General features: G+C 55.9%; 1 protein-coding gene across 4 annotated transcripts in view; it reads left to right on the forward strand.

The window, feature by feature from the left end:
- SBF1 (SET binding factor 1) overlaps positions 1-19183 on the forward strand; it is an 85290-nt gene that overhangs the window by 52121 nt on the left and 13986 nt on the right. For 3 of the 4 annotated variants that reach the window (XM_049813698.1, XM_049813701.1, XM_049813700.1), the window contains exons 4-23: positions 195-329; positions 3432-3542; positions 6727-6832; positions 7388-7520; positions 8785-8893; positions 9753-9866; positions 10625-10702; positions 11257-11370; positions 13483-13611; positions 13828-13926; positions 14571-14775; positions 15138-15250; positions 15767-15916; positions 16055-16123; positions 16679-16837; positions 17041-17300; positions 17583-17755; positions 17977-18050; positions 18160-18355; positions 18769-18896. In XM_049813698.1, coding sequence (XP_049669655.1) covers positions 195-329; positions 3432-3542; positions 6727-6832; positions 7388-7520; positions 8785-8893; positions 9753-9866; positions 10625-10702; positions 11257-11370; positions 13483-13611; positions 13828-13926; positions 14571-14775; positions 15138-15250; positions 15767-15916; positions 16055-16123; positions 16679-16837; positions 17041-17300; positions 17583-17755; positions 17977-18050; positions 18160-18355; positions 18769-18896 — 2655 coding nt within the window. Of the gene's footprint in view, positions 1-194; positions 330-3431; positions 3543-5482; positions 5507-6726; positions 6833-7387; positions 7521-8784; positions 8894-9752; positions 9867-10624; positions 10703-11256; positions 11371-13482; positions 13612-13827; positions 13927-14570; positions 14776-15137; positions 15251-15766; positions 15917-16054; positions 16124-16678; positions 16838-17040; positions 17301-17582; positions 17756-17976; positions 18051-18159; positions 18356-18768; positions 18897-19183 lie in introns of all 4 variants that reach the window. The other variant, XM_049813699.1, reaches the window with a different exon arrangement.

Raw genomic sequence — 19183 nt, forward strand, 5'->3', positions numbered from 1 at the left:
TGTGGGCTGCCAGGGTCAGGTTGGGGAAGGTGGTCAGCAGCACTGGTGGGGAGGCATCCGGCTACCTTTGGCTTTGGCCAGTGGTTCCTGCTTTCTCTGTGTCGGAGGAATCCAGACCCTGGCATCAGGGGGTTGGGAGAGGGAAGAGCATCCTTTTCCTAACCCTGGGACTTGGCTGCTGTGTGTCTCCCTAGCCTCAGAGCCACCCCAGGAATGGTGAAGGGGAGGAGGAGGAAGAAGAGCCATCATCTCCTGTTCAACCCGCGCAGCTATTTGCTCCCAAAAGCTTGGTGCTGGTGTCACGGCTGGACCACGCAGAGGTGTTCAGGGTAAGTCCGAAATGTGCTGCAGCTGGGTCGGGGGTAGCATGGCCCCTACTTGGGAGGGAGAGGAGAGCAACATTAGGAAAGACCTTCTGGCTCTGGGAGCACCCAGGAGCCACATAGTCACTGCCAGGAACAGCAGCTGTAGGAGCAGCCTGGCACAGCACCCCATGGGAGAGCGGCCCGTCCCCAGCCTGGTCTTTACATCCCGGTCCAGCTCCACGAGCCGGGTCAGCAGCTGCACGCTGAACCTGAACGGCTGGCTGCAGAACAGCAAACCAAGGACTTGGCCACACCGGGTAGCTGATGGCCTTGACCCAGTTTTGTTAATAGAAAAACCGTGAAGAACAGCCCGTTCCTGTGGGAGCATTTGTCTTTGCCACCTTTATTTTCTTTAAATGTGCTGCATTATGTGGCTGTAAAAGGTTTGGGAGGGCACAGGCTGCAAGCTGGCATGTTTACAAACTGCCTCCGTGTGTATTGTGTCTGCAGCTCTGGGGCTGGGGCTGGTGGGGTGTGGGCAGCCTCCTCCAGACGGAGCAGGCTGCCTGCCTTGGTGTTCCCTTCTGAAGGAGGAATCCACCTGGCATTTAGGATGGTCTCTCTGCTAGGTTTCCCAGGTGCTGGGCTTGTAGGAGGGCAGTATTCTCCATCAGGCCAGGCTGTGTCCTTCCTTTTTTCCCCTCCCATTTCGAGGGTATTGCTTCTGGGCTCTGCCCTGTTCTTGAACCTCTTGTTCACAGCCTGCTCTGTAAATGGGAGCACATGGTGTTCCCTCAGGGCATTCAGTGCTGAAGGCATTAATAACTGACAGGGGAAAAAAAAAATAAATCACTCTTCTTTGGCCTGGAGCTGCTTCAAACAGCAGAGACTTTGGGCTTCACAGACTCACAGCCCAAACCATGTAGCTGAGGTTGGAGGCACCTCTGGAGGTCTCTGGCCCAACCCCTGCTTGAGCAGAGTCAGCTGGAGCAGGTTATCCAGGGTATAGTCCAGTTGAGTTTTGAGTATCTCCAAGGATGGAGACTATACAACTTCTCTGGGCAACCTGTGCCAGTGTTCAACCACCCTTGCAGTAAAAAAGTCTGTATACCTAGGTATTTTATTGGGAAAGTTCTCTAAGCCTAGGCTGATAGGTAGTGTTAAAACAGCAACTACTTTCCAGCAAGCGGGAGCAGTAAGACTGAGATAAAAGGGAGTGTATGAACAGAAATGAGCCTGCATCACCAGTCCATTTCCCTTGTTGCAAGCAGTTGCATCATATGGTCATCCTCACATCTGGAATGGCCTTTACCACACCTGGCCATCCATGGAGCTGGAATTCTCTAACACACAGGAGCCATTCGTTTTCTCAAGCCTGGGAGAGCAGAGCGAGATCAGCTGGGCTGCAGTGTTTGCTGCTCTCCTGCTGGGCAAAGGCTGGTTGTACTTGGGGATGACTCTGGAGGAAAGTGGGTCAGCTAACTTGTTCCAAAAGACAGACGTTTCCTGCCAGAGCTTCTCCCCTGGGGAACCTCACTGAAATGGTTCCGGGTCCTTGTGTACCCAGCCGCTCGTCTTCCCTGGCTAGTTTTGTTAGGTCCAGTAATGTTTGCAGTTTGGCTGCCTGATTTCATTGCTCATGTGCTTGAATTATTCACCTTAGTGATTTTTGAGGAACAGATGAGTGACAAGAGCACTACAGTCCTTGTTGTTCTGGGCCTTGGGCCATTTCCCCCTTAGCTGTGACACAAACCCAGAAATGTCTCTGGGTGTCCCCAGAAGGTCTCTGAGCGTGGCAGCTATGGGAGCAGGATCTCTGCTCCGCAGCAGCGAGTGCCATGTGCCTCCGACCTGCTCGAGGGAAGACGAAGCAGCCCTGCTTTCAGGCTGAGGTTATGGCAGGACATGGTGTGTTTGCCTATTGAGTGGGGTTTGCCTCTCACGTTGCTGTTCCCTGTCCTGGCCAGGAGAAGGACGACAGGTGGAAAAACTGCCCTTTGGGTGAACAGATGGATTTCACTGGCTAAATTTGAAGTGCAGCCTGTTACTTCCCCAGCCCAAGACTCGAGCTGTGGCTCCTTCTCTTCTCTGATTAGAGGTCTCTAGCCCAAGACCTGGACCTGTTGGTCCTCTTGGTCAGCACAATGCTGGACTGAGAGTCTGCCACTTGCTCAAGGTGAGGTCAAACCATACACACGTTATGCCAGGAGCCTTCACCACTGTTCGTGAACGTGCAGGAGCGACTTGCTCTTCACATGGTTATTCCAGCATGCAGTAGCCTGCCTGGCCCCTTCTCTCCAAAGCCCGGTATTTGTGTTTTCTCTTTTCCTCACTGACAGGGGGAGATGGTTTGAGTTAAACAAAAACACCCAGAGGTGCCTTGAAGACAAATTCCTCAAATTCCCTGTTCATCTGTGTATTATAGCTGTGTTGAGTGCTGCCTTGTGCTTGTGCCCCCTAAGCCCCTCTGTGCTGGAGCTGATGTTGCTTCCCAAATGTGCCTGGTGGGCAGACAGCAAGAAGAGCAGGACCCAGCCAGGTGTCTGGGCCAGCCCTCAATGGAGAAGTGGGTGTCCTTCCCATCCCTTGCTTGAGGTTTTTGTGAGACTTGATGCAAATCTGCAGGGATGGAGAGTGCTTGGGGGTGCTGGAGAAGCCTCTTTGCGTGGAGCTTTTGAACACCCTCCATGCTGCTCCTGCTAAACTCTAGCCCAGGGGACGTGTCTGGGGATGGCTCTGGTGGTGTTGGTGCTGGAGAAGCCTCTTTGCGTGGAGCTTTTGAACACCCTCCATGCTGCTCCTGCTAAACTCTAGCCCAGGGGACGTGTCTGGGGATGGCTCTGGTGGTGTTGGTGCTGGGACAGGGGGGTGCTGCTGGCTGGAAGCACACTGAGCATGTTAAACATCCTGTCCCTATTGATGAAGACTCACTGTGAGAGGTCTGAGGGGGAAAACTTCGAGCGCTGGACCCAACAGTTGACTGTCACAGGGTGTGTTTCTGTCTGGAGTCAAGCACTGGGAGCCCCTCCATGCGACGGTGCTCCAAACTGGAGCCCCTCCCCAGCTGCACCTGTACACGTCTGCTTCCCACTCTGATGCTCAGCTGTGCTGTGCTTTCCTCTCCAGAACAGCCTGGGTTTGATCTATACCATCTACGTGGACGGACTGAGTGTGTCCTTGGAGAATGTTATTGGGAACCTCCTGACGTGTACCATCCCCATCACCGGGGGAGCTCAGGTGGGTAACCTGCCCCTTCCCTCTTCCCTCTCTGTGCTTCTGCCTCCTAAGCAGCTCTGACAGAACCAGGGATATTTTTGCTCAGCTGTATTCTGATTTTGCTGTGCTGGGGTGAGCTGAGCAAGGCTGATTTGACTTGTGGGCAGAGTCTGGCTCAGTGCACTGGCAACTAAGCAGCTGCCACAGTACACTGCTGCTGGCAGGTGCTTGGCTAGTGCAGGCAGTGCCTTCCCAAGTGCTTAAGAGTAGAAACAACAAACCTCTGTGATTTGGAGCTGCTCAGCTCCTAGATCAGCTGAGAAGATCTTGCTGCTTCGCTTAGCTACAGCTTGCTATGACTAGGCAGCTTGGTCTTGGCTCCTTGCTCCCTCCAGGAGGGAGTACTGGGTGGCTCGACCACCAACTGGCTTACGTAGTCACTGATCGATCTGTGCAAACAGTTGCCATGGTCTCTGGTCATTCCTGCATCAGGGAGGTCTTGCTCCTCCACTCAGCCCTGTCTGATTGCCTGGAGAGCTGCTCCAGAGCCAAGTGGTCATGGGTCATCTGTGAGAGTGGGGACGAGTCAGCTCTAGGGAAAGAGGCCAAGCAAGGCTAACGTTTGCCAGATGAGCAGCTCAGAGCTCTCTCCTCAAACCACTGGCTTGTGCGTGTGCGTGGCTGACATCTCTGATGGACAGGGCTTAAGGAGCAACAGCCTCGCTTGTGCCCAGAACTGAGGCCATCAAAGAGAACCCTCCTGTTTTTCCCCTCTGAGCCATGTGTTCCTCTTGCAGTCTTCCTCCTGCTCCAGGAAGGCCAGCTGGGCTCATTTTAGCTCATGTGAGCAGCAGATGGGTAAGGAAGGGCTAATTGAAGCTGACTTGGAGATGACAGAAGTGAAGAGAGCCCAGCTGCACCCTCTGGCAGGAGGTATTCGGAGACAGCAGTGTAGTGCCCTGGAGGAATTCTGCCATGCTAACACCTGGAATGTAACTGTGGACGTGCATTTGTCTCCTGCTGTGGCTTCACTTTCAGCTGAGCTCCACTTCCCCCAGAAAAAAATGCCATCTCATTCTCTTGCTGTGAGAAGAGAAGGCTGTGCCCAAGTGGAGAAGCCTTTGCAAGGCTGGGGCAGCACTACAGGTCTCTGGTGCCTAGAGACAGAGGTTTCTTCCACTGCTGTGGTTTGTGACCCTGAGGGGAAGCTGCTGTCTTGAACCTGTGTATCTGTGCAGGCTTCTTGGGCAGGTGCTTTCTGCTGGGCAGAAGCGGTGCCCCTTGGGCTGCTGTCACAGTTCGACATAGGTTTGGTGCTGCTTCTAATAATCCAGAGTGATGCAGGTCCTGGGAGGGCCCAGCAGTGGTCCTGGTATTTGCAGGAGAGGGATGGATACCAGTCATATCCGAGTCCTCCAGAGAAGAAAGCAGGGTGCTGCCCGCACCCAGGGGGCTGTGACTGTGTGCCAAGCGTCCCGGGTTTGCTCTGGCTGAGGGCAAGAGCAATAGCATTCCTGCAGGATCTGTCCAGATCTGTCTGACTCCATCTGGTTCCTCCCTGGTGAGATGCGTAAGCGGCAGTATGGGAGAGGAGAGGCTGTTTGGACCAAGGCGGCTTCTCGAGCCGCTGTGGCTCGCTGAACAGCGCTTTTTGGCACAATTATTCGTCACCTCCCAGTTCTTGCAGGATCGATCTGTGCTGTGGGAACAAGTAGTGTGCTACAGGGAGGACAGTGTGTTGGTGGCACTTCCCTTCCTGTGCTTTACCTGCTCTGCTATGTCCAAATGCTCTTTTCCAGTGTAGTAGCTATTGCTTTTGCTTTATGTGTGCGTGCATCTCTCCTCTCCGAGAGTGTGGGTCCCTGCTTGTTGTTGGCCTCTGCCTGTGTTCGTCTTCCCTGTTGTCTTGCTGTCTGTGTGTTTCTAACTGACTGTGCTATCTTTGTCTGTCTCTATCTCAGCTTGACGCGGACGACGAAGCAGCGGTACGCACACCTTTCCTTTCATTGGGTCTGTCCTCGTTAGCCGCCTCTCTTTTATTGTTCTTGAGGGTGGCATACACTGCAGCTAGTGCAGCGGTGGAAGCCTGGGCACTGTTCATCTCTGTCAGAGCACCCTTGGGTGTGCGTCTGTGTGTGTTGCACTGATGGGCAGCAGGGAACGTGTGTGCCTGGGCTTTGGGGAAGGGGGTTGCTTTCCTGTACTGCAGCAGACTGGCTGTGCACTGTTTGTGTCTCTGTGAGTGCACTCTCCTGGGGGTTGTGAAAAACGTTGTGGTCTGGTCTGGAAGACCAGGTCAGGGGTGCTTGTTCTGCTCTGCCAGAATGGTGGCGTTCAGCAGATTTCTGGGCTGTTGTGGTGGCGTGAGCTCTTGTGGCTGCAGGGGGCTGAGTAAGGAGGTGGGTTGCATGGCGAAACCTGCTATTGCAGAGGAGTGTTTTTCCATAGAGAGATGTAGAAAGAGGAGAAGAGGGCTAGTGATCTGGTCCTGCCCCAGCCCCTGCAGCCTGGGAAGAGGGTGGGGACGTGTAGGCTTCCCCATGCCACTGGGAATGAGCTTAGGTCTGGGGAAAAAAATTGTATTGGAGAAGAAGCAATGAGGCTGTGCCCGTCTGTCCATCCCCAGCCCTCCTAACCAGGAGCCATGAGGGCCTGCTCAGGCTGCCTGGGTGAGGCACCCTGTCCGATGGGAGAGGCTGCAGAGCTGGTGCTGCTCCTTTGCCTGGCAGTGCTGGCTGGACGTGGTGCAGGAGAGCTGTTCCCCTCTGGTAGCGAGGTCCTGGAGAGCCCTCGTGTGCTGTGTTGCAGTGCGGGTCTCGGGGCTTGCTGCCGCCTTCTGCCAGCTGTCAAGGAATTGCTAGTGCTGGCTGGGACTGCCAGCTGTTTCAGCAGGTCTCATTCCTCCCCTTAGCCCGTGGCCCCAGCCAAGCACGCAATGTGTGTTGTTAACAGGGTCGTCTTCCCTCTTCCTGCAGCAGCCTTGCTCCAGCCATGCTGCCATGAGGCCGTGTGCTGTGGTAGGACGTGCTGCCCTGTTGGGTACAAGGGTTGTGCCAAGGGCACAGTTGCCCTGGCCCTGTGCACTGGGGGGATTCAGGCTGCCGCTGGCTTGGAGAGGCAGCGGGGCAGATGGCTTGCCCTGGATGCTTGTGCTCACCCCTTGTTTGGGTGGACGCCCAGTGACCAGGTTTGTTTTCTCTTGCAGAGGACGATCTCTCTGGGAGCAGGGGACAGGCAGGTGATCCAGACACCCATCAATGACTCGCTTCCCGTCAGCAGCTGCAGTGTGGCCCTGCTCTTCCGCCAGCTTGGTGAGACTTCTCCCCACGCCTCCTTCTCACCGGGTCTGGTGCCAAAGCCAGCTGGCCAAGTCCTGAGCTGGAGTTCCCTGCACGTCTCTTCCCACCACACTCCAGGCTGACAAGCCTGGCTTGTCAGCTCAGGGCTCTCTTCCAGCTGCAGCCACCTCAGACTGAGCCCTCCCCAGTCCTGCTTGCCTTCCCTTTCCCAGGAGGGCAGGACACTGGCAGCTTGGGCACAAGACGTGCAGCCAGATCTCATAAGAAACAGCCTGGGTGGCAGGAAGGAGTGCCCAGACGTGTGCTGCTGTTAGGCTTGTGCCTATGATTAAAGGACACTGGCAGCTCAGGAGGGCTGCTGAACGTTTCTCAGGAGAGGATCTTCCTTGGGGGAGGGTGTACCTGGGTGACCCAGAAGCGGCTTTTTGGGAGGATTTTTAACTCCTCTGTTGTGCAGAATGTGGAGATGGGGAGTGGGATCCAGCTCAGGTGGGGTTTAGTGGTCTCTGGTGGGGTGCGAGAGGGGAACCCTCATTTCTGAGTGCTCTTCTCTCCCTTTCTCCCCAGGCATCACCAATGTGCTGTATCTCTTCTGTGCAGCGCTTACTGAACACAAGATCCTGTTTCTCTCCAGCAGTTACCAGAGGCTGACGGATGCCTGCCGGGCTCTCCTTGCGCTTATGTTCCCCCTCAAGTACAGGTGAGGGAACCCCACTGGTCCTTGAGCCCCTCAGCCCTCTGATGGTAACGTAGAAGCAGCCCTAGGCCTGCTGAGCCCATCCTTGCTCCTCCTTCCTTCATGCCCTCACTGCCTCCTGGTTTCATAGCTAGTACGGCTGGTAACTAGCCGTGTTTTGGGCACTGCCACTGAAGGGGCAGGTGAATGCCCACAGGTCTCAGCTGTGCTGAAAGCCCCTTTCTTGAAGCCTTTGGCATGCACAGCAATGTAATTCCAGAGTTTGTCCACAGCAGCGAACGGGTGTGAAGCTTCCAGCCCTGCCTCCCTCCTCTCTAGGATAAGACCAGTGCTCTAGCACTGGAAGCAGGGAGTGAGGTATTACCAGCAGTGTCTGTAGCTCCAGGAGCTTGCTGGCATGCACTATTCCTAGCCGTGGCAACTCTTGACAGAGGGAAGCAAGCCTGTCAGGTGAGGCCAGAGGTGCTTATCTCTCCAGAATCTGTCCCCTTTCCCTTCTCTCAGCTGCACTGCAGCCTGTGCAGAGCACAGAGCACCAGTGCATCACTTCTGCTGGCAGCCCTCTGTCCCAGCCCTGGGCACAAAGTCTCGCTGAATGGAGGGGCTGGACACCAAGAGGCTTCTAGAAAGCCGTGGTGCAAATTCTGCCCTCCCTAGAAAGGGGCATGGGCATACAGGGCTTTTGTTAAGGTGCCGGCGGTGGTGGCCAAGCCGCCGTGGTGACTTCTGCGGGATGGCTGGCACCCTGCTCACCCCAGCCCTGGGGAGCTGGTGATGCTGTTGACCCATGGGGCCCAGCTGGGGAAGAGGACTCTGGCTCGCAGACTGGCTGCCACTGGGGCTGTTTGCACATCTCCCAAGTAGGACAGTTGAGATAGACAGGCCATTGTTGCTGCCAGCTCCTGTCGCACTGTTTCCACCCTGGCCTGCCATACCCTCAGGCTGCAGAAAGGCTATTTGTATTCCAAAGAAAGCTTTCTTTTGGAGTTAAATTGCTCTGCTGGAAACCTCTCCCTCAGTCAGACTTAGATTATAACTCCAGGGCCAGAGAATGATCATGGTCAGTGTCCACAAACCTTCAGAAACCTTGCACAGCTGTAGGGCACGTACTGTCTGAAGGGCTGAGAGTGCTAGGAGAAAGCCTGCCTTCCTGGGGACATAGTCACCCCACAAGCTCTGGAGGGGGATCATCAGCTGGTGTCAAGGATGGTGCTTGGGTAGAGCACAAGGCTCGACTGGCTACAGTGATGCTCTTTTTTGGTTGCAGTTTCACGTACGTGCCCATCTTGCCTGCACAGCTCCTTGAGGTACTGAGCACGCCAACACCCTTCATTATCGGAGTCCACTCCATCTTCCAGTCAGAGACGCAGGAGCTGGTGAGATGCCATGTACCCCGTCCCTTGTTCCGGGAGCAGAAGCGGTCCAAGGAAGACGCAGGGGTCGTGTGCCAGCAGTCTCGGATAGCAGCAAACGTTGTCCTGAGGGTGCCTGGGGCAGCAGGCTGAGCACGCCGGCTCGCACAGGCTCTGCTTGTTCAGGCCAGCCAGCCCGGGCTGTGGTCCAAAAGTGCCGCACAAGCCAAGCAGGGCTGGCTGGGCCACGTGCCGTCGGGGCTTTGCGCTGCAGAGCCTGCACACGAACGGCTGGGGTTAACCAAGGATTTGATTTTGAAACTCGGCTGGCAGTGCTGGTCCGAGAGGCTGTGTTGGCACTTCAGACTTCAGTTCAGAAACTGAATTAAATCAAAGCATAATGAGTCTGATGTAAACTGAAACAAGCTTTCGTGCAGACTTCTGAACAAACTGCAGCATGCCACTTTAGTTAAGCAGCACGGCCTCTGTGTTGGGCCAGGGTCAGTGTTTTACACCTCACCCAGGCTGATAAGGTGCCAAAGAGCGTGATGCCATGAAGTCGGGGCACGTGACTGCTGAGCAAAGCTGCATCCCTCTCCTGCCAGGTTATCTTCCCTCTGCTGCCTTCATTGCAGGGAGTGATGGGATCCCTTTATAGCTTGTGTATTGGCAAATGCTTGTGTTTGGTAACAATGGGTAAGATAAAATAACTACTGAGGGCTAGAGTGCTCACAGAAGATGGAAAGGAGACATTCACCGTTCCTAAGCCCTCCTCTCCTGAGCTGGGCTTACCCCCTTGCTAGCTCTCTGTCACCCAGCGGGAGGTGGTGGGGAGGGTGTCAGAAAGCCTGGCTTTGTCTCATGCCTGTCCTGCCACTTCCAGCTGGATGTTGTTATCGCAGACCTCGATGGCGGGACCGTGAATGTCCCTGAGTGTGTACATATCTCCCTGCTCCCCGAACCTTTACTCCAGCAGACCCGGGAAGCCCTCTCCATGGTAAGTGCTGCAGCCTTTCCCCTGTCTGCAGGGTGCAAACACCTTGGGAATGACACACATTTCCAAGGGGAGCTGGGAATGGAGCAGCAGGGACTCCTCTGAGGGCAGAGGTCCATATTTTGGGGTCCTGCTGACCAGGTCACAGGAGACCTTTCCTGATTCTGATGGCCTCTGGTGTGTGGCAGTGCTGGCGGGGAGGTTCTTCTGCCAAAGATTTCTGGGAATTGGGCGGCTGGCTCCCAGCCTGTGGGCAGGAAGCAGCTGCAGCCCCAAAGCTTTTCTGGCTGCTCGCATGTTCCCAGAGACCGCTGGCCACGCGAGAGCGTGCCCAGGACAGCCATGCCAAACAAATGTTGCATGCCTCAGCTTCTGCTCCTCAACTGTGGCTGGGGGGAGCCGGAGGGGGCTGGTTCTGTTGCAGCCCCGCTGTGCTGAGCCCCCAGCCCTCCCACAGCATACAGCAGAGCTGGAGAGGCTCCCCCTTCCCCACTGCCCTCAGCCCACCGAGCTGCGCCCGGGGTCCGTGCTCTGGGCAGCGGGGCTTCATGAGGAAGGATCAGGCCTTGAGGCTTCCATTGCGTGACAGTGTTTTCTGATACCTGGTGGTTCCAGCCCTGTAGGTTTGTTTCCAAGGCCCTTGGACCTTTTCTGTGGGTATTTTTGGGTCTCTGGGGAATGCTGCTTTGCTTTTTCCAGCTGTGAAGGTAGAGATCCCCCTGGGCCAGGGCATGAACATGCTTTGTGCCTTGTCTGTGCAGGTCTTGGACCCAGAGCTGGAGGTGGCAGATCTCGCATTCCCCCCTTCAACGATTTCTGCTTCTTCTCTCAAAATGCAGGTAAGTGGAGCGGGAAGGAAGGGGGACACTTCTTGTGAGGCTGCCATCCCTGCTGGACACCCTGTTTTTTGGGCATGGAGCGGACAGGCACAATTTCAGGCCCGTCTCCATCTCGGTGTTGCTGAAGTTAAGAGGCAAAGCACAATGGCAAAAAGCAAAGCCATGGCCTGGAAGCCATCAGTGCCATTTCAGTAGCTGGCCCATGGTCAGGGGCTACCAGGTTTACTGCCGCACTGGAGCAGTGGTTGGAGGCAGACACCGAACGTTTGGGCACTTCAGCAAACCCTGGGGCTGCGAGAGCTCCCTTTCCTCTGTGTGCAGCATTGGAGATGCTGTGAAGGGGAGGCAGAACAGTGAATCCAGCTTCCTGTGTCCCTTTTTGCCTGGAATCTCTGCCGAGTTTCCTGCCCAGCTCAGCAGATGCTGACCCTGACACGTGGTTTGATCCCCCCGTCTTGGTGCTGGGTGTAAACTCCTGCCCCGGTGAGCTGGCTTGCCTGCACTCTCTGCTTGACCAGGCAGGCTGTGACCATGCTGTCCTTCCCTCTTTGCAGGATAAGGAGATCCGTGCTGTCTTCCTCCGCTTGTTCGCGCAGCTGCTTCAGGGCTATCGTTGGTGTCTGCACATTATCCGCATCCATCCTGAGCCAGTCATCCGATTCCATAAGGTGAGGCGCCAGCATGGGCACAGGCACACGTGTGCAGGAGCTGACAGGCACCTCTGGCACGCTGGGTCTGCCAGCCTGGCTTTTGTCTGAGCAGGGGAGGCAGCTCCTGGATGGAAAAACAGCTGCTGCTGGGAGCGGTGTGATGGGGAAGGGAGGAAGCCTTTGGGGCCTGGCCAGCGAGGGAGGGCAGGGAGCGTGTTTCTGCAGTGACTCGTCTCTGTCTGCTCTACGGCCTCCTGTCCACGTGGCAGAATTATTTTTTCAAACTGTCCTGTGGAGTAACTCTTGACGAAGTGAGTTGAGAAGAGGTTGGGATGAACTGATCTAGTGAAGAGGTTTGCACAAATACAGCTGTTATCTAGAAGACAGTTCTGTGTTTCCAGTGGGTGACCTCTCCTATATCACTCCTGGGTCCACCTGCATCCCTTGTTTGTCCTTGGCCATCCTGAGGTCTTGCGGGTCAGATAGCGCTTCCCTGTTTACACCCGTGTGTGGTCAGATGCACTGCAGCTGGCGTCCCATGTGCCTTGGTGTCAAGCAGCCTTTGAGGCTCACAGAAGGTGTCCCTCATGGCCTGGCCTGGAACTGGGGATTTTCTTAAGATCTGGGGAGAGGAAGGAGGCAGGGCCTGCCTTCCCTGGTGTTTCTGGGCTGTTAGCTGTACCAGAAAGGCTGGCAGGGCAAGGAGAGCAGGGAAAACCTTGAAGTGTTTGGGCATCCATGGAGGAGACCTAACGCAAGAGAAGGCAACAGATGGGGTGTGAGAGCAGAGGGACTTGAGTGTGGCAGCTTGCTGTGGCCACGTCACACAGCTGTGCCCTCCCCGCTGCACACTTGAGGTCACTGAGGATGGGCAGGCAGGAACCTTCCTGCTGCCTGCACCTTCCCGCTCTGCCCAGCCCACCGCGAGGTCAAGGGGGTAACACCTTGTACCCGCAAAAGCGTGCCAGGAGAGTGGATGCGAGTGTGTATGCACCATGGACGGCCTGGGCTCATGCATCACCAGTGCTGCTCTGTGCTGTAAAATGAGCTTTGGCCTCTGACATTTAAAGTCAGCAGCGTGTTTATAAAGATTTTAGCCATATTTTTATGCTCAATAAAAATTTCCAGCAGGTGCCCGGCAAAGATTCTGTAGTTCCATAAAATCATAAACATGCAGTAAACATGAGAAAATGCCCTTTCATAAAACTGCTATAAAGTGAATCAAGTATAATGAACTTCCATTTCATAAAATCATTCTGTGCAGCAACAGTATGCAGTGCAAAATAGGCTGAATTTAATTTATTTAGCTGCTTTGGCCACAGCAACATCTGTGCCTCTCTCACAGTGGGTTTAGGGACATTGGACTCAGCAGTATGTGTTCTGGTGCAGTGCCCGTGGCTCCAGCATGGAGGGGGCTCCATGGCTGGTCCAGCTCCTTCGCAGAGAGGTGAGAAGGGCAAGTGTAGGTGGCATGGTGGCCCAGAGGTCCCTAGTGTTGTTGGGGCTGTGGGTGAGCGGACCCTGCTGTAGCACCCTTGTCCCATCCCAATCAGTGAGTCGGTGTGCAGTGAGCGGGCGAGGGTGTTTGGAGGAGCAAAAATTGTTCCCCACTGGCTGCTCCTGCAGGCACGTAGTGAGCCGTAGCCAGTGGTTCTTGGGTGGGATGAGCTCCCATGCTCATCTGCCGAGGGGAGAATCCTAAGGGCTTTCTGCAGACACAGGGAACCTGGTGCTTCGGGCTCCCTTTTTGGTGCTGGTCAGAGGCTCCTTCAAAGCCATGTTTGGGGAAGAGGTGGGGTGAACAAGTGTTGTTCTGGATGAGGTCCTCGCCACAGCTGCCAGAAGGAGCCTGCAGCAGCTGTGTCCCTGCTTCCCCTGGGGTGCACACTGGGGCTGATGCTGCCTTGCCACCAAGCATGTCTTGCTGAAAATGCGTCTCTGCTGTGAGCCAGAGGTGCACGTTTTGTGTCCCTGCACCTGTGTGGGATGGGGAAGGAGACGACGTGGTCCCAATGCCGCATGGGCACCTGTCCTTTGCTGCAGTAATGGTGTCATCTACTCTGCCACATCAGCCAGGATCACTGATGCCTGGACAGTGCTGCTGACGGTGCACACTCTCCCTTCTTCCAGGCAGCCTTCCTTGGGCAGAGGGGGCTGACGGAGGATGACTTCCTCACCAAGGTGCTGGAGGGCATGGCGTTTGCTGGCTTCGTGACTGAGCGGGGGGCCCCGTACCGCTCAATCGACCTGTTTGATGAGGTAAGTGGCAGTTTGGCAGCAGCACCCCCCTGCCTGGCTGTCCCATGCATCCTTGCTCCGCTCAGTTCCCCCTGCCCCTCGAGGGACTGAGCCAGGGATCTGCTGTGACACTCCGGCTGTAGCATTGCACCCAGGGATGGAGCCGGGGTATGGGAAGGGTAGCCAGATCCCGTCCAGCCCGCAGCTTCTCCTCTCACCCATCTCTTCTTCTTCCAGCTTGTGGCTTATGAAGTGAAGCGCATGCGTGCAGAAGAGGGGAACAAGCAGAAAATACTGCGGCACATCAAGGAGCTGGCGGAGAAACTTTACAAAAACGTGAGTCCTGGAGGTCTGAGTGCAGGAGGGGGAAGCTGCTCGGAAGGGGGTACAGGGCAGGGAGAGCCTGGGTCGGAGCCCCAGTTGGTCTGTCCTCCCTCCATAAGCTCTTGCTGGAACTGACGCTTGCAGTGCATGATCCTGTCCCCATGCGCTGTCACGTGTGGCAGGGTACCTGCTGATGGGCCCAGAAGTGTCTGGCCTGCTGTGAGCCACTCCCAGGAGTGAAATTCCTCGGTTTCAGGTGGCTTGGGCATTAGGCACTCCATGCCTTTGCTTCGGAGCAGCCACTGTGCTTGTTGTCTGATTCAGGGTGGGCCAGCAAAGGTCTTCTGAAAGCAGAGCAGCACCTGTGGGGCCCTCGGCCGTCTCAGGACAGAGCTCCTGAATGGTGCTTTGCTTGCTGCTGTGTTCAGGGCCAAAGCGAGCTGTCCATGCAGCTCCTGGGAGCAGAACGTGCCAGTACTGCTGCCCAGACAGCCTGCCCTCAGGGCTGCAGGTTTCTGGGGGCTGTAAATACCTGCTGGGAGTGTTTGGCCTCACAGCAGCAGAGGTTGCTGAAGGATGCCTCACTGGGGCTCCTGCCCTGGGAGAAGGTGCATGATGGCTGCATGCCTGAAAAGAAACTGTCTTTGCTGTGCCAGGAGAACCCCTACCCTGCGGTGACCATGCACAAGGTGCAGAAGCCCACGGAAGGCTGTCACCTGCGCCTCCACCAGAAGCCTTTTCCCCGTTTGGATGAGGGGACAGTGCAATGGATCATCGACCAGGCCACTGCCAAGCTGCAGACGGCTCCACCTGCTGTGAAGGCGGAGAAGAAATGCATGGTGCCATCAGGACCCCCCATCGGTACGCGTGCACAAAGGGCCTTTCCGTGCAGCGAGAAACCCTGCTCAGGACGAGCTTTACCATGGTGTTGCTGGTTCCATTTCACAATACAGCATGTCCAAGGGTCCTGTGTGAGCAAAACGTGCCCTGGAGAAGCAGCAGCACTGTCCCCATTAGCTTCTGCCCCTTGGGCTGCTTAGAGCTCCCTTGAGTCTTATCAGCCAGCATGAGGGGATGGCTGAAGACTCCGTAGTATTCTTCCAGCATGAGCAGTTGGAAAGCAGAGCCCTGCCCATGCAGAGCAGGGGAGGGGGCACCCATCTCTCCCCACCCAGGGGTGAAAGTCCTGCCCTGATTGAATTAACAGGTGATTCTCTCCCCAGCTGCCATCATGGAGCGCAACGGCAATGCCCTGGCCAACAGTGCCCGTCGCCTGGAGGTCGTCAGGAACTGCATCTCTTATGTCTTTGAGAACAAGATGCTAGAAGCCAAAAAGGTGAGTGGGGGCTCCTGAGGGCTGATGGTTGAGGGGAGGAGGGAGAGGGTTGCTCTGCCTCTCCTCTGTGGCAGACTGGCGAGGACATTCCCTGCCCATGTCCAGATCTCTGCTGACCAGCTCTGTTCCCATATGTTCACGTGTTCCCCTCTCAGCTCTGTTTCTCCATGTTGTGTCCCTGGGCTTTTGGCTGATTGCTCCACTGCACCAGCTTAGCACTATTTCTGCATCTCCTGGTGTCCCCCAGGGTCTGTCCCGTGGAGATAACTGGGCTGGGGTCCTCCCTGGCCTTGCTGAGCAGGGACCTCCCAGGTCAAACGTGGGGTTTTGCTCTGGTTTGCCTCCATGTGCAAGTGTGGATGAGCTGTCTTTAAACACCCTGGTGTCAGCCAACACAGCTGGAATGTGAAGCCCCTCTTGTACCTCCTTGTTGTGGGCTGCCTTTGAACTCATTGTCTGAGCAGAGCTCCGCTGGGCCCCATCCTTCTACTCAATGACAACTTCTTTCCTCTGCAGTTATTCCCTGCTGTACTGCGTGCCATGAAGGGCCGAGCAGCCAGGCACTGCCTGACCCAGGAGCTGAACCTGCATGTGCAGCAGAACCGGGCAGTGCTGGATCACCAGCAGTTTGATTTCATAATCCGCATGATGAACTGCTGTTTGCAGGTAAGAGAGGGCTGGGGAGAGCATGTTTCTTAGGAAGGAGCTTGTCTCCCCTTGTGGGAGACAGCATGGTGCAGGGATTGGAGTGGGTCTGGGGTGTCTTGCAGTGAATCCTCTTGTAACCTCTGCTCTGTTCCCCAGGACTGCACTGCCATGGATGAGCATGGGATTGCAGCCGCTCTCTTGCCACTGGTCACCGCTTTCTGCCGAGTGAGTATCCTGACCCCTGTACAGCCCTCGCCGACTCAGAACTCCTTGGAGGCTGCAGAGGCTGGCAGGCTGAAGGACTGAGAGCCAGCCTTGCAGCCAGGCTGAGGGCATATTTTCCCCTTGGTGATTCTCAGAGTACGGGGTCCTGCCTAGTAGCTTCCAACCACTTGCAAGCTTGGCCAGGCTGGCTGTTCCGTTCTTTGGGCCCAAGGCTCCCGAGATGGCTGGAGCACCTCTTGGGAAGGGTGCTCAGAAACTGGGGCTCCTCTGTAGAGCCAGCTTGATCTGTTGGTCAAGCTGGGCTGAGATAAGATTCTGCCTCCCATAAAGCATCTGTAGCATGAGGCCCCGTGGGGCTCTGGGTGGGTGCTGGGCAAATCTGAGAAGAGTTTGCAGGGAATGCTTGGAGGAGCTCTGATGCAAGTGTCCCTCCTGGCTGCCCAAGGGTATGTTGCCTTTCCCAGCAACAGGCTAGAGCAAGGGTTACCTGGAGAGGAGAGCTTTGCACAAAGGCCATGTTTGTATGAAACTCTTTTCTACCTTCTGCTTCCTCAGAAACTGAGCCCGGGCATCACGCAGTTTGCCTACAGCTGTGTGCAGGAGCATGTGGTGTGGACCAACATCCAGTTCTGGGAGGCCATGTTCTACTGCGATGTGCAGAACCACATCCGAGCCTTGTACCTGGACAACAACGAGGAGAACCACACAGATGAGGTGAGGAGGTGACAGTGCCAGTGTCCCTGGAGGGCTGCTGTGCAGAAGCAGCTCTCCCCATAGGTCCATGGGCTGATAAGGATGCTGAACCAGCCTGAGGGATTGCATCCTGGTTCTGGGAGATTCCTGTGGGAACAGTGGGGTGAAGGCTCGCAGGTCTCCTGTCCATGCAGATGCCTGACTTCTCCTTCTGACTCCTTCAGGAGAGCACAGAGGGGCCACAGGAAGCCAAGTCTGCCCTGGAGATAGCATCAGAGCAGCTGAGGCTCTGGCCCACCATGAGCCGAGAGAAACAGCAGGAGCTGATCCAGAAGGAGGAGAGCACTGTTTTCAGCCAGGCCATCCACTACGCCAACCGCATGAGCTACCTGCTGCTGCCTCTCGACACCAGCAAGAACCGCCTGCTACGCAGCTCTGGGCTGGGGGACGTGGAGAGCGTCAGCAACAGCTTTGTCACCAACAGGTAAGCAGGGCTGGAAAGCTTAGCAGGGGCGTGCTGCAGGGACACCAGAGGAACCTGAGCTGGGGATGGGAGCTCCTTGGTGCGGTATCTGGGGTGTCTGGATCATTCAGCTGCCATTAGGATTGATGCAGGTTGCAGTGCCCAGGGGTGTTTCATATCAACAGTGGAAGCTCTCCTGGGTTCATATCAAGAGTAGAAACTCTCTTGGGCTCTGCCTGGTGTGGGTTACAGCAGAGGAGAAATGTTCTGGGTTAATAACTCTTCCCTACTCCTGTGCGGCAGCATCGCTGGCAGCGTGGCTGAGAGCTATGACACAGAAAGTGGATTTGAGGATGCAGAGAGTTCCGATGTGGCCAACTACGTGGTGCGATTCATCAACCGCTTTGTGGACAAAGTCTGCACAGAGAGTGGAGTCACCAATGAGCACCTCAAGGGGCTGCATGTCATGATCCCTGGTAATAAGAGTTGCAGCAGTGCTGGGGAATGGGCAGCCATGTGGTCTCACTGGGGATCCTGCCAGATCAGCTCAGGGGTCTGCTCAAAAGGTGGTTCTGCAAGAAGCAGTGGGAAGGCCAAGAGAAGGCACACACAGTGCTGCAGGGCAGGCTGGCAGCCTGCTGGGTGGTGTGTAGGGCAGGACTTTGCTCCCAGTCTCTAACTTCATGTTTGTCCGCAGATATTGTGCAGATGCACATAGAGACGCTGGATGCCGTGCACAGGGAGAGCAAGAGGCTTCCTCCCATCCAGAAGGTATGGACCCACCTGCTGCAGTGGGGTGAAGATTCTGGTGCTGTGTGGGGCTCTCAGTTCCCCTTCTGCAGTCTGCATGGGCCTTAAATTCTGTTGTACATCCCTGTAGCCAAAGCTGCTGCGCCCCAACCTGTTGGTGGGTGAGGAGTGTGTGATGGAAGGGCTCCGCGTGTACCTCATGCCTGATGGACGGGAAGAAGCTGCTGGAGGGAATATTGGTGGTCCACCTCTCCTCCCCGCAGAAGGAGCCATCTTCCTCACCACTTACCGCATCATCTTCAAAGGCACTCCCACAGACCCTCTGGGTAAGAGTCTTGTGTGCACCGCATCTTCTGTCTTCAGGGGTTGGTAATGCCTGCGGAGGAGGTGGCCGGTAGCTCTCCTGGAGCAGTGGCTGCAGCTCACCTTGCTGCAGGAGTTGCTGATAAGGGCCTCAAGTGGTTGCCTTGGGTGAGTGACCAGCCAGCACTGGGCTTTGCTGGGGGCTGCTGCAACCACCACAAGCTTGGTGGTTGCTCCCAGTACTCAAAGGAGGTGCTTGCTCTTCCTGTCCAGCTTTGGTAGATGATAAATTACTCATGCACATCCTAGGCATCATCTACAAGTTGCCATGGGCTGGCTGTCGTATGTCTAGCCTGTTTCTGGCCGCTTTAATCCTACGGGTCTCTCTTGTGCTGGGCTGAGGATGTGGCTAACCTGTTCCTATGCTTGTGCCCAGTGGGGGAGCAGGTGGTGATCCGATCCTTCCCCATTGCCTCGCTGACCAAAGAGAAGAAGATCAATATCCAGGCCCAGGTGGATCAGTTCATCCAGGAGGGCTTGCAGCTGCGCTCGTGCACATTCCAGGTGAGACCATGTGGGGCTGTGGGCTGCTCCTTTGTGTTGCACTGCCTCAGCTAAGGAGCACGTTGCTGGTGGGACCCAGCAGGTACGTGGCCATGGCTGGTACCATCCCTTGGGATGAAGCACTCACTGCCCGGGCTGACATGGTTTGGGGGTAGTGCTCCTGAGGGGACCAAAGACAACCTCTGTAGCAAGTGACAATGCACCTGAAGGGATGGAACCAGAGGCCCCCTTGCAGAGGAAGGGGTAGACTGGTCCATAGAATCACAGAATGGTTTGGGTTGGAAAGG

Source organism: Accipiter gentilis, chromosome 11 (assembly GCF_929443795.1).
Source record: "Accipiter gentilis chromosome 11, bAccGen1.1, whole genome shotgun sequence".
NCBI lineage: Eukaryota > Metazoa > Chordata > Aves > Accipitriformes > Accipitridae > Astur > Astur gentilis.